General features: G+C 36.6%; 1 protein-coding gene across 13 annotated transcripts in view; it reads right to left on the reverse strand.

Moving 5' to 3' along the window:
• SORBS2 (sorbin and SH3 domain containing 2) overlaps window positions 1-12,893 on the reverse strand; it is a 95,000-nt gene that overhangs the window by 59,738 nt on the left and 22,369 nt on the right. For 6 of the 13 annotated variants that reach the window (XM_063076452.1, XM_063076448.1, XM_063076454.1 and 3 more), the window contains 4 exons: window positions 10,365-10,503; window positions 6,778-6,950; window positions 2,019-2,085; window positions 1,274-1,318 (listed from right to left, as the gene is read on the reverse strand). In XM_063076452.1, coding sequence (XP_062932522.1) covers window positions 1,274-1,318; window positions 2,019-2,085; window positions 6,778-6,950; window positions 10,365-10,503 — 424 coding nt within the window. Of the gene's footprint in view, window positions 1-1,273; window positions 1,319-2,018; window positions 2,086-5,982; window positions 6,058-6,777; window positions 6,951-10,364; window positions 10,504-12,893 lie in introns of those variants that run through there. The other 7 variants (XM_063076460.1, XM_063076453.1, XM_063076451.1 and 4 more) reach the window with 3 other exon arrangements.

The raw sequence follows: 12,893 nt of genomic DNA on the forward strand, positions 1-12,893 counted from the left end.
GCTTTGTCTCTGATAAAATGATAAAACTTGTAGGGCTCTACAAGGTAATATGTACATGCTGTTCAATTTATTCATTACTAATGTAACAAAAACTTCAATATTAAAAAAATTATAACAATTCTGAATTTCCCACAACATCAATCTTTTGGACTAAGTCTGTTGGCACTTATCTGTGTATGAAAGTCCATGCAAATTTTCATGTCAAATGAAAAGAGACAAAGTCTGCACTTATGGTTTTGCTTCAATTCCACAGTCAGACTCTACTTTTGGCCTGAATAAAGGAGGTAAGCTTGGTGTACCCGTGACCAGGAATAGAAGTCTTTGTGGGCCTCCTGCTCTCATCTAGGGGAGCCAGGACCTAACCCCAGAGGTCCTAAAGCTTGTTAGGCTTGTTTGACTCATTTTTCCTCCATCTGCTTCTCGAAACTAGCAGCAAAATCCCTGACAGTGAAAGGGCCTGATCACTGGTTTTCAGGTGTCAAGGAGAGGCGAGTCTCATGTATTTCTGCAGCCAGGTCAGCAAGGGGACCCCTAAGTGAGGTTACAGCTGCTGAAGGGGGATGAGGAGTCTGAGCCTCAGCACATGCTCTAAAGAAAGGAGAAAAAAGACAATCAAACAGTCCTGGGCCTGAGGCAGGGCAGTGAGAGGAGAAAGTGATAAAGGGAAATATTTCGTAAGGGGTCCCTCACTCCAGCCTGCAGACTACTTCACAAGAAACACTCCAGGACAAGTGGAAATGCTCAGAACTGAAGTCAGTCACTCCATTATGGCCATTGGTAACTCTGAGTCAGAAAAGTGGCCCAGCCAAGTGGGATTTTTCAAATCTTTCAATGAATGGTTGCATTTTTGAGCAAAAGCACGGACAAGGTCACAAAATAGTTTGCTTGACTTGTTTTTTGTGAAGTGTATCTGAAATATCTTACGCAATTGTCATCACTCTCGGCTGGTAAAAGATCCTTATCTTATTTGGTACCCTGGGTAACACTATGTTCTTTCACACTGTCCTTCACACTTTGTTTAAACATTCCTGAAGCTGAGAATAAACTAACAGTGGGAATGAATGAGATAAACCAGTATTAGTTCTCATTTCCATGAGAAAAGATCAATCCTTTTGTTATGCATGCTCTGACAAAGAAAAAGAAGCATCCTCTTAATTATATAAACTGAAAATGTGTGCTCAAACCGAGTGGTTTAAAAAAAAAGTGACTGTGTAGTCCTTCCAAACATTGCCAAGCACAAAATATTCATTGCAAGCAAGGAAACCCATCCTACCTGCATTATATGTATAAGGAGTATTATACATGTCTGTGTCATCATCTAGAAAATGAAACATAAATATTATGGTAATATAGGTTTGGTCATCATATCATAACAAGACAGCAGAACTTCAGAGAAACAAAAGAAATTTGTTAGAAAAGCAAAGCATTTTTCCTTGTTCATAAACCCACTTCTTATTTTCCGATATTGCTTTTTGCTGGGCCTCTGCAGACCGACCTGTCTTGTCTGTAACATATTTGCCCTCTTCACAGCATACAGTCAGTCCCTTGTCGTTGCTTCCCCAGACAGCCTCTCCTCTGCATCAGGAGCTTCCTTTAGTCAGTGATTTAAAGATCTCTTGTCACCCTCTCTGAGCGGGCTCAGACCTACCTATACTAACTCCTGATAAGGAGCAGATGGGGTGGACACAGGAACACACAATGAGTCTAAGTAGACAACACACCGGTTCAGACTGAGGGTAGAAAAGGAGGGAGGGATAAGACCAGACAGAGCACCTGGCAATCCTCCAAGGGCTGCCCCTTTAGAGGCTTCTTGGCAGCTCAAGGGTTACTCAGAGGCACAGGGATCTGAGATTTGAAGGGCGATAAAAGGAGAATAAAAAGGAATGTTTAAAGAAAAATGAGAGGGGCTGTGAAGTTTCCTGGGGTCCTGACAATTTGTCTGAACAAAATCTATACAAAAGAGGAGTGTACATCCTTCAGCCCACGAGGACCTGGTCAGAAAACAACAGCATACATACCTGGCTTGTGCACCATGTGAATCTGCTTAAACATTGTCTTGTACCAGTCCTTTGGTCGGTCAACTGTCTATAACAGAGAGTGTCCAATAGTTAGAAAACTGCTTTCAAATCAACATTGCTCCTCAATGTTTTCATTTCTATATTTTACCTTTTTAATAGCGGATTTCTACTCTGTGATAAAACATTCTGGTTCTTTACTATTACTTGATGGTAATTTCAGCAATTTATTCAGCTATGTATGCAGTTTGTAAATCTATTACCCCGTGTTTGAGTTTAGGCTTAATTGGAACATTTGATGCTATAGCTTATTTTTTCGAATCATAGCTCTGCTCAGCACTAGATAGTTGATATTTGCACAAACATATTTATATAAAATTCACTGAATAAAAGTTATAGTAATAGTTTGCTTAATTCCTTTTGGTGATAATTATCACAATCCTTAAAAACTTTTTGGGTGTTCTGTCAAGACATTAATTTTATAATTAACTGAGGAATATTTTTGACTCACACTGTTCTGATCAGCTTAGATTTAGAGAAATAGATTTGATATTTGCTAGTCTAACTTATTAAAATACTGAATATGCTAGATAATCCAGAGTCCTAGAGCAAATCTAAAAATGTAGATATTGTTTCAAAACTTCTTTTATCATGGTAATAGAGTGTACACAACATATGCTTTGCTAAGTTGTAAGTTCCTTGAGAATAGAAACTCCATGGCACCCCAGGCTTTGGACATGATAAGAACACTAGGCTGTGGTGGAAAGAAGAAAATTAGTGTTGAATCTTGAACCAAGATTCAAATCTTGGTTTCTTTAATTGCTGTATAATACTTCCTAGCAATATAAATTTGGGCCAGTTATGTAAACATTCTGAGCCTCAGTTTCCTCCACTCTAAAATGAAATAATTATATCTGTCATAGATGGTTATGAAAATTAAATGAGACAAAGTATACAAAAAAGCCTAGAGCAGCGCCTAGAATATAATACATGAAGGCTCAATAAATAACAGTAGAGAGCCTCAAATATTTGTAGAATCAAATAATGCATGAACTTTGCTTATGGGATGGAACTCTAGACTATGATATGCGTTTATAATCATAATTAATGATTTTGCTTGGCAAGATCTTTATCCCAAGTCTTTCAGAGCTACTTGGGCAAGAAACTTGACATTCTGCGTATAGTAACTAAACATATCTGATTTTACAAGATAGTTTTTTTTGATTTAAAAATTCTGTTAGGACTGCTATAAAAATATTCTTGTACTTTTAGACTGAACTTTGGTTTTGATTATAATCCTGATTTTTCTTTCAGAAATGTGGTCACTGCATTTTTCTTCTGGAAATTGAGGGTTTTGTGCTATATCTAAATTTATTTTGATCTCTAAGAATATATTATTCTGGAGATCACCCCAAATATAGATTAACATTAAGGACTACTTGACTTTGTTGTGAATCACCTCTTCATTCTAGGCTGTTTCTACAAGGGAAATTTGAAGGGATTGTTGATTGAAAATATAGTCAAATGATGGGAGCTGGTAGGAAGGAGTGTAGTGATGAAGCAGGCGTCTATTATTTGCTGCTTCAAACAAAGAGCTGAACATGTATCCTTAAGGGACATCCATTATCAAAAAAGACCAATTTCTCATTCATTAGGCTTCATTTCTTTTACAATGTTAAAGCAGCAGAAAATAAGACATAACTTTGTGCAAAACTGCTTTCCAACCATACCTGGACCCAACCAATGGCGACGAGGAAGCCTAGTAAGTAAGTCATACCCCTGGATATGGCAATGCATCTTGACAGACGGGATTTTTTTTTTTCACTTGCTGGAGGGCCTATATCAGGCAGGATCTCACAGTAATGCCATCTGCTAGCTTTATATGGTGAGCACAGGGATGCCAGGAAATGCCCCGTTGGTTGGCAAAGATGAACATGAGACTGGTAAAATGGGAATACTAAAACTCTATGTCCCTTTCTAAAAGAAGTACTCTGAGTATTTAAAGTTCCTTTTATAAACGTCAACATGGAGATTGTTATGCCTAACACTGAGATTAAGAAAATAGAAGTCTAGTCAGATTTGAGGAAGTTTACTTGTGTGTCCTTCAAAATCATTTCGCATGGACAATAACTACCAGTAATTCACTCTGCAGTTGTTTTCTATAACCTTGATTGCATAGAGCTGAATGTTTACATTCCTACAGTTTACAAAACATCAGAGCTCTACACTGATTTAACATGCAGAGATTTCCAAAAAGAAAAAAGAGAAATTTTCTATACACCTGTATACAGTGATTCTGTTCTAGTTTTGCCCCTTTCCAGCTTTGAAAATGCTCAAACAAGTGTTATATTTGAAGTAGAAAAGAATCTTGTATTTCACTTAACTAGCTGGACTTAATTACACAATCTCATAGGATCTGAGCCCTAGTGATTTTTGTTGTTGTTTTTAAGATTGGCAGTAAAAGGCTAACATAGACATCCCAGAGGTCATATGAGAGAGGGCAATCTGGGAGTTGCTTCTCTTCATAAAAATAACTCAGAAGTACCGTTTCTTGACTCTGAGCTTCTTTCTAGAGTTTCTGGATTACATGACAAAATTCTATTTTCTTGGTATACGTCGATTGTTCATAATGCTACGGTAACGTGGTACATTGAGGCGAGACAGCACTGCCTTTGGTGTGTACACTGAGCAGAAAGCTAATGCAAAGCAATCTGAGTCTGAGAATCACTACATTCTACATGGATGAGAAAGAAAAACAACCTTGGAGATTCTTGGCCTGCTGTGGCTCAGAGATGGAGTGACTCAACATTTATAAACACAGCTATACTTGGGGATGTGTTCGGTAGGGCTGCAAAACAGCAAATGTGAATCACAGAAGATTCTTCACAAACCTGTACCTTCTCTGTAAACTAAGAGTAAGAAAGAGCACAGTTGGAGAGAAAAATTATGTTTCCTCATAAGGAGCTTCTGGGTTGTCTCATATTTAATTTTCTATTTTATAGATGGGGAACTAGCATGATATGTTTAGTGTATGTGTTTGCATATTAAGCATGCTTTTGATTTGGCAGTAGATAAATAAACAATATGAACATTTTAATACTACTTTATTTTCATTAGCCACCTCTAGCATCTGTTTTTCTTTTTAAAAAAAGAATAAAGCAAGGCCTTGATAATGAAGAACATTATGTCTTATGCATTAAAAAATAATGGACCAGGTTTGCATGTCCATTTTTGTATAATATTTATTGACTTAAAAATACATCTAGAGGTTTCAGATAAAATCTTTTCAGGCAAAATCTGTAACGTATATACTCTGCTTCTAGGGACAATTAGGCAAAATCAAGGACCCCATACCTGTCTGACACTGTATTCCTACCTTATTAAAAAATAAATTCAAATTTAACCATTTCGAGTTAGAAATCTTACAAGGAAAATAAACGACAAAACACCACCAGAAACATGTAATCATCATAAGATTAAAAATATTAGTCACAATCCCTGAACTTTTTCTTAATTAAATATGACAATCATCAGTTCCACCACAGATTTTTAGAACTTTATAATTAGTCGCATTCAACATTCTCATAATCTAACGAGTCTAAAACCCATGATTTACTTTTTGGCTTCCAATTATAATATGTACAGATGCTTAGAATAATCAATTTTTAACTCGTTTCTTGGTATATAAAATTCACAATCCCTATTTCTTATATTGTATTTCTTAATGCAAATTCAAGGAGAGAAGAAAACCCCCACACTTTAGTTCTTTTTGAGCGTTTCCAATCTTACCACGGCTTTTTTTCTTTCTATCTTTTCCATTCTTTTCCTCTATCCATTATTGTCTTTGGCTTCCCAGGTTTGCATTCCAGGGCGGCAGCTTTTGGCAGTACCCCAGCCCTTTATGTGGGTATTGCAGGCAAAGTACATGCAGCCGTAGCTCCCTACGCGCACCTCTCCCAAACTTCACCTGCAAAGGTGTTGTGGCTCTCATCCTGGCTTCCCCGGCTTCCTCCTCCCGGCTAGCACAGACCTTCTCTTCAAGTGGACTTGGTCAGCTAGCAGCTGCCTGCCCGGGCTCTCAATAGCTGCCTTTGCTACCTCTAAACTTTGCCAGAAGGGGCTGCCCTGACACACTGAGCAATGCTTTGGCAGAGTTTAAAGACTAAAAAAAAAAAAAAAATCCAAACACTTTCACTTATCAAGCTCTCAGCAGGCACAGCTGAAGAGGGACACTGAAATGTGTATTTTTCTTCAGATAATTTTTCCTTTCTTTGACATTAACTCCCTTCACTCCAATCATCTCACCTCCTAACTCCCAATTCACAGCTCTCAATCTCCTGCTGTTCACACACATCCATTTCAAGAAACAAATCACTGGTTTATTGACAATGCACGTGAGAATTCAATGCAGCCAAAGAATTCATATTTTGTTGTTCCTTCTCTTTTCTTTCTAGTGCCCTACCCCTCCTTGGTAAAAGGTAAAAAGACAAAAAACAAAAAACAAAAAAACCACAACATAGTTTTATTGATCAACAAAATCGCAATTTTCTTGATTTTTAATTAAAATAGAAAAACTACGTAATTCTCTTCAATCGACAGTTCTTTCTCTGCCACACACAGCATAATATTCATGAGAACTCAGATGGCACAGAGGGCAGTCCTCATTATATAAGACCCTAGGAATGCACAAAGCCATAGACAATCCATCCTTTGTGGAGTCTGTGCTCAGATCCAGAGCGACGCACATGCTGGCATTTCCTACCGTTCTAATTGCTGTGGGGATTCCAGATTCATCCACGGGCCCAATGCCCGGGTAATGCGGGGCTTTGATGACCGTCACTCTCTTCTCTTCCTCTGAGGATCTGTACAGCGGCATTGAGCTGCTGGTGGTGCCATCCAGAGACTGTGCATGCTGCGAATATGTCTCTGGGGAATCTGTGGGGAAAATTTGGTGAAATAGAATGTAGTATTTGATGTATGAGGAATCATAAATTAATAGTCCCTCTCATTGTGTATTTATGCCAACTGTAACATAGAATCCACACTTTCATCATTATCTCTTTTAACTCATTTACCGTGGTGGACATTGTGCAGGTGTATATCGAACAGACCTATAACAACCAGGACCTCACCATTTTATGAAGAAGGGTGAGAGGGCGAATGACATCTGTCGAATGACTGTGTGGCAGTCACTGTGTTGAGTAAGGCCCCTGCATGCATTAAGTCATCTGATCCTTCCAGTAATCTTGGGAGCTGGGTGTTGGGGGGGGGGAACCAGTTTTATAGAAGGTGAGACAAGTAGTAATTTCCCTCAGGTCATAATTTACACTAATATTATTCTTGTGATACTGCTAACTACCATTATTTATCTTTTTTTTTTTTTTTTTGCACAGAGGAAAGATCACATGATAATTTATACTTAAAAGTACTGAAATGTATTCTTAGGCAAAAGATATGACTGTCAAGTCAATGATGGTGATTTCAGAAAAATAAAGTGAAAAAATCATTTAAAAAAATCTTCACCTTCAAACATATACTTAGATGTGAAGGCTTATGAATAAATGAATGCTTTAAAATTATTAGTATTAATTAATTTTTATTTAAATAGCCATGATGCCCATAATATTAAAATACGAAAAACCAAACTTTAATTCTTTGATGATAAAAAATTGTCCCAAGAATATAAATTAGATGAGGCTTACCAAGTTCTTGTGTTCATGTTTATTCATTTTCAGTATACTTTCAGAAGAAACAGAGTACATATTTGCACTGTATATCCATTTACTCTTAGTTCATAGGTATTTTTGAAAATCAACATTATTACCATTTATCTGGTACAATCAATAATACAACTTCCTATTCTTCTGTAATTAATTTCGAAATCTTGGTGACCAAGAATGACACTTTGTGTATACTATTTATGCCATAGTTGCTCAGGTCTGCCACTCAGAAAGGAAATGAAAAAGTACTTATGTTTCAGGGTGGGATTCATTGATATCATTTATATATATGTATGTACATATATAGGAGATATATATTATATATAAATGTGTTTTTCATGAAAAATTTGTACAAAACATCATAAATAAGCTCTTAAAGAAATTTAACTCACCATAAAAATATTAGTTAAGATCTCTCTTAAGATCCATTATAACATTTATAACAGCTATTACTATTGTCTATTTTCAATTTACTTTGCATCAGAAAAGCATTTCCTATACATTTTTGATGAGGAATGAGTGAGGCTAGGAATAAAACTGCTTTATGTCCCACTGAAAGCAAAAGTAATATCTTTTCCAAGCTATTTCAAATTGAGACACAATGTGATATTTGACTCTGATTGACTTTCTTTTTAATTTCAAAAAAGATCTGAGCAGGCAACCACCATGCTAGTATTTTTATCAGCAACAAAGTTTTTTTGAACACCCAGTAGGTAGCAAACAGTATCAACTCTATCTTTATATACGGTTCATAAGATTCCACCCACCTATAGCTTATGCAATACAAGTTAGCCCTCTACTTTATTATTTTCTTATATGGTTCACTAACTCTCATCTTTGTAATCTTTTGTCCTCAACTAAATATAAAGTTTATCTAGGGCAGGGTAGACTTGTATATTCTCCTCGGGACCTATCACAGCACTGGCCAACTAGAATTTGTTCAATGTTTATATAGGAAATTTCTTTCCATGTAGCATAGTTTATACGTAAAATCTTCCCATTGATAAGTTCTAAAATTAAAGCCTATCTACATACGAGTATTTATATTTTTTGTTTGGTAGGGTGAGGGTGGGGTGGGACAAAACTTTGTTCACTAAGACAGGCAATGGGACAGAGTCAGACTTTGATAATAATTATTTAGGAAAATGTTATGACTAGAATAATTTGTAGAGTATTACTTTACAATAATACATAGCTCATTAAAAAATCTAGATACAGTGGACTGTTATTATAATACTACACTATGGACTGATTGTTAAAGGACAAACTTTTGTCACAAGGAAATTCAACTTTCTTCACTCTAAAAAGACATCATTATAAGATTCACAGATGATTCCCAGGAGTGGCACTAGAGAAGGCACAAGTATATTTAGACTTTTCTCTAATGAGTCCCATGGCCACATTTAAAGTCTTATAGAGGTTCTGTTGACGACAGAAACCGAGTTCCACAATGTGCACACTGGATGTCAACAACATAAAATGTTCCTTAGTAAACTAAGAGCGTCATATTCTTTCAATATATGAGTCAGTGTTGGGGAAGGGGCTGCCAGCTGCCAGCTGTCAAAGAAGAACCAGTAGTTAAACTCCTGGGTTCTAGTTTCTTCCCCTCTGTTGCTGGTCTGTGGTGGTCCAGGGGATCAGTCTCCACTTCTGAGGCAGGGGGCAGTCATGCTATTCTCAGACTTCCTCTGTTTCCTGCTGTCCTTGAAACTTGCTAGTTACTCAGCATCATGGAAATGTTTTCAGCCTGAATTCGTATGACGGTTCAATTTGATATTTTAAAAAATATTTTGGGTTTTAAAACTTGCATTTTTAAAAATTAAGAAATATTTATTGCATTATCTTCTAAACTATCCTAATATGTTTTACCACATAGGAATGTTTCTATCATGTAGCACAGTTGCTTTTCCAGGAGGCTTCAAAGAATTCATGAGCCCCATGAAATAATACGCTTAAAATTTTTTAATGAATATTCATATGTTCATTTTTTTTTTCTGTAGGAGAGCTGTACTTTTCATCCAATTCTTAATCTCCAAAGGGTTAAGAACTAGCTCTGTATAAAATTACGGAATCTTCATTTAAGGAAACTTACCTTTCTCTTGTTCAGTCTGCCATGTCCCTGTCTGATGGCTTTCCAGCCTCAGTTTGAACAGTTGTTTTCTACTTTGGAAGCCAGTAGTTTATTACTTCACTACTTTGTCAAGCAGCCTGTCCCCTTGTCATAGTCCTTTAACTGTTAAGCAGTTCTCGCTTAAATATACCAAAAGAATTTTCTACATGAAAGCTCTTCTACAAAGGAACACGTTGCCTCAATGAAAAAGCAACTACATTAATGTTCTCCAGGTGTAAACTCTCTTCTCCCTAGCTGGCCACTTCTTTTTCTTTCTACCCCACCTCCCCCAAACATCTAATAGCCTGCTCAGATACAGATGGAGTCCTCGGCTCGGAAGAGCTGGGTGCTTATTTTCTCCGATGTTGAATCCTCTGCCCCAGTTCCTTGCCTAGGATAAGGCCATCAGACATTGGAGTGTTGACATTGTGCCTCATTTGGATGCCTTGTATTTTTCTCATGTGGTTTGTACTTGTCATATTGAAATTGTCTTGAAAATCATGGCGATCAAATACTTACCAAGGGATCTGCCATGCTGCATGATCATGCTTGAGTTGAGTGAGGCTGGCAGAGAGTAGGCTGAAGGGGAAAACGGCCTTTGGTAGTAACTCATGGGGCTCACAGCACCTCCAGAGTTTCCATTCACTGTGATCTGGCTCTGAGAAAAGTGCAAAAGCATCCCGTTAAAGCACATGGTGCCCTGTAAACATCATTCCTTTAGGTGACAATAAAAGACTTTCATTCACATGACAGTAATCAGCTGCCAAGTTTTTATTTATTTTGAAAACTGATGTCAGAGGGGCATGGTACATGTTTTCAGTGTCCTCTCTCTCTTCCTTTATTTCTGAAGTTCACTCTCATAGATCAGAGGGCACAGGAGAGGGTTAGAAGAATGGAAGCAGCTGACCAATGAGCATGCCACTCTGCCAAAAGAGGTGCCAAATGGTGTCAGCAGGAGTCAGTACCAAATAAATGTGTAAGACGAATGTGCCTTAAAACTGTTAATTAACTGGTCAGATCACTGTCATACTGTTCTGCATGCGGGATTTGAAATGAATATTCTTTGACATGAGGAAAGGTGCTTGTTTTCAGTCTTAGTCAGGGATATCTTCTAGTGAATGAATGTTTGCAGAGCAAGGTGGTTAACATAAGGAACACAATTATTTGGATTTATAGATCATGAAGCAGCCCATTCTAGAAGAATCAAATTCCTGGTAAAGCATCAGAAATACATGTTCAAACACTGGCTTCTCCCTATTTCAACCTAATTTAGCACTTTATGGACCTCTGGTTAATAATTTGTTTTGATTGTTTTATATTAGAGTATTTTATATCTCCAATGGTATCTCAAGCTTCTTGTTGGAGATGGTCATATATAAGCATTTTATATTTTTTATAACATGCAACCTGATGCTAATGACACATTCAATAGATACATATTCTAATTCAATTGAATCAGCTTAGTTCACAGAAGCTGAGCTCAGGACTATTAAGCATGCCGGTGTACCCATAGCACAAAACTGAGCATTATGGAGATTACATAATACATGCAAATGAGATAAAACATTAGTGAGAACACTTAGTTAAAATTATCTTATAGCTAAATACAAACACACCTATGCACATAAATAAAGAACCATAATTTGTGAACTTTTTATACTTATTTTAAAACAAAATAAATTTCTATTATACTTGCTTGAAACAGGGGTGGACAAGTAATTACATATTTCCACGATTTCACTTTAAAGCAGATGTTTTCAAATGATCTAGAATAAATCTAATTTCATTACTTTATAGCTATACTGCATATATCCTAAAATCAATAAACATTTCATTACAAGGATTGTGGTTATTGATTAAGTTCTTCTCTAAACTGTTAGAAAAATCACTCTCATGTCCTAACCAACTGTATCTTGAGAATCTTCTTCTGAAGATAACTGGACATTCAGAGAGGTGCAAGGCACTGGCCTGCCCAAATGCTTCAGAGCCTTTATGTAAGTCTGATAAATTACTTGAGAATATTTTTGCCTCCTTGCCCAAATCAAATTTGGGGATCTTTGTAGTATAATCTGAATACTATTGTCACCACGTGTTATAGTTAATGTTAAAAGCAGAAGATTCTTCTTATTAAAAATCATCAGGTTACTATGTTACTAAACTTGGGAAACTTGCTCTGACTCCCATTTTGATGATTTCAACAATATTGATTAGGGGTTAAAAAAGAATAAACACCAAAAGTAGACTTACTCTTTTAGTGTGTTATCCCAATCAGGGTTTTACTAATCACATAATGCCATTAGAATTTTAGAAAATATTATTATAGTGAATTAATTATTAGAAAAAATCTTATGGACAACCTATGTGCAATGTTAAACTGATAATTGCAATTAATTTCAGTTACAGGTAGCTCTGATTGTGCCCACAAAACTATATGTGCAACTCTTAGGTTCCTGAAGGATCTTAAAAACAAAAAAATTGAATAGGTTAGTACATAAATTGATATACTCACACTGCTCTTTATTTTTGGTCAAAGGTTCTGATAACATTCCTTTAAGTTTTTAAAAGTTAAGAGACATGTGAAGCAGAGTGGGCATGGAGGGGACCCATGCCTACTGAGCTCCTGGTACCAGTGGCTGGTCACCTGTGGCAAGGGGAGGAACTCTTGGTGGGTCAGCCCTGGCGAAAGAGGCTCCTTCTAAAGCCGGTCTCTGAATAGAACATTTCAATGCAAAATTTTATACCCAGCCATCGGATGAACACTAAATCCCATCCCCCATAAAAGTATCTTTTGTTTTCTGTAATTGTGGTGTCTTAAAGAACATATGGTTTATTATAACATTTCTCTCTGCATGAAATTTGCAGATTTGATAGAGCATAAAATATATATATTTGAAAGAACAAAATGTATACAGCACAAATATACTTTTAGTTTATGACAGTGCTTATATGGAACTTCATCATAATATCAATTTTAGAAAAAAAAGTTGCCATTTTTTTCCTAAAGTTATATGCCTTTCAAGTGGAAGCCATTACCTATATATTATACCC

The sequence above is a fragment of the Cynocephalus volans genome, chromosome 13, assembly GCF_027409185.1.
Source record: "Cynocephalus volans isolate mCynVol1 chromosome 13, mCynVol1.pri, whole genome shotgun sequence".
Taxonomy (NCBI): Eukaryota; Metazoa; Chordata; class Mammalia; order Dermoptera; family Cynocephalidae; genus Cynocephalus; species Cynocephalus volans.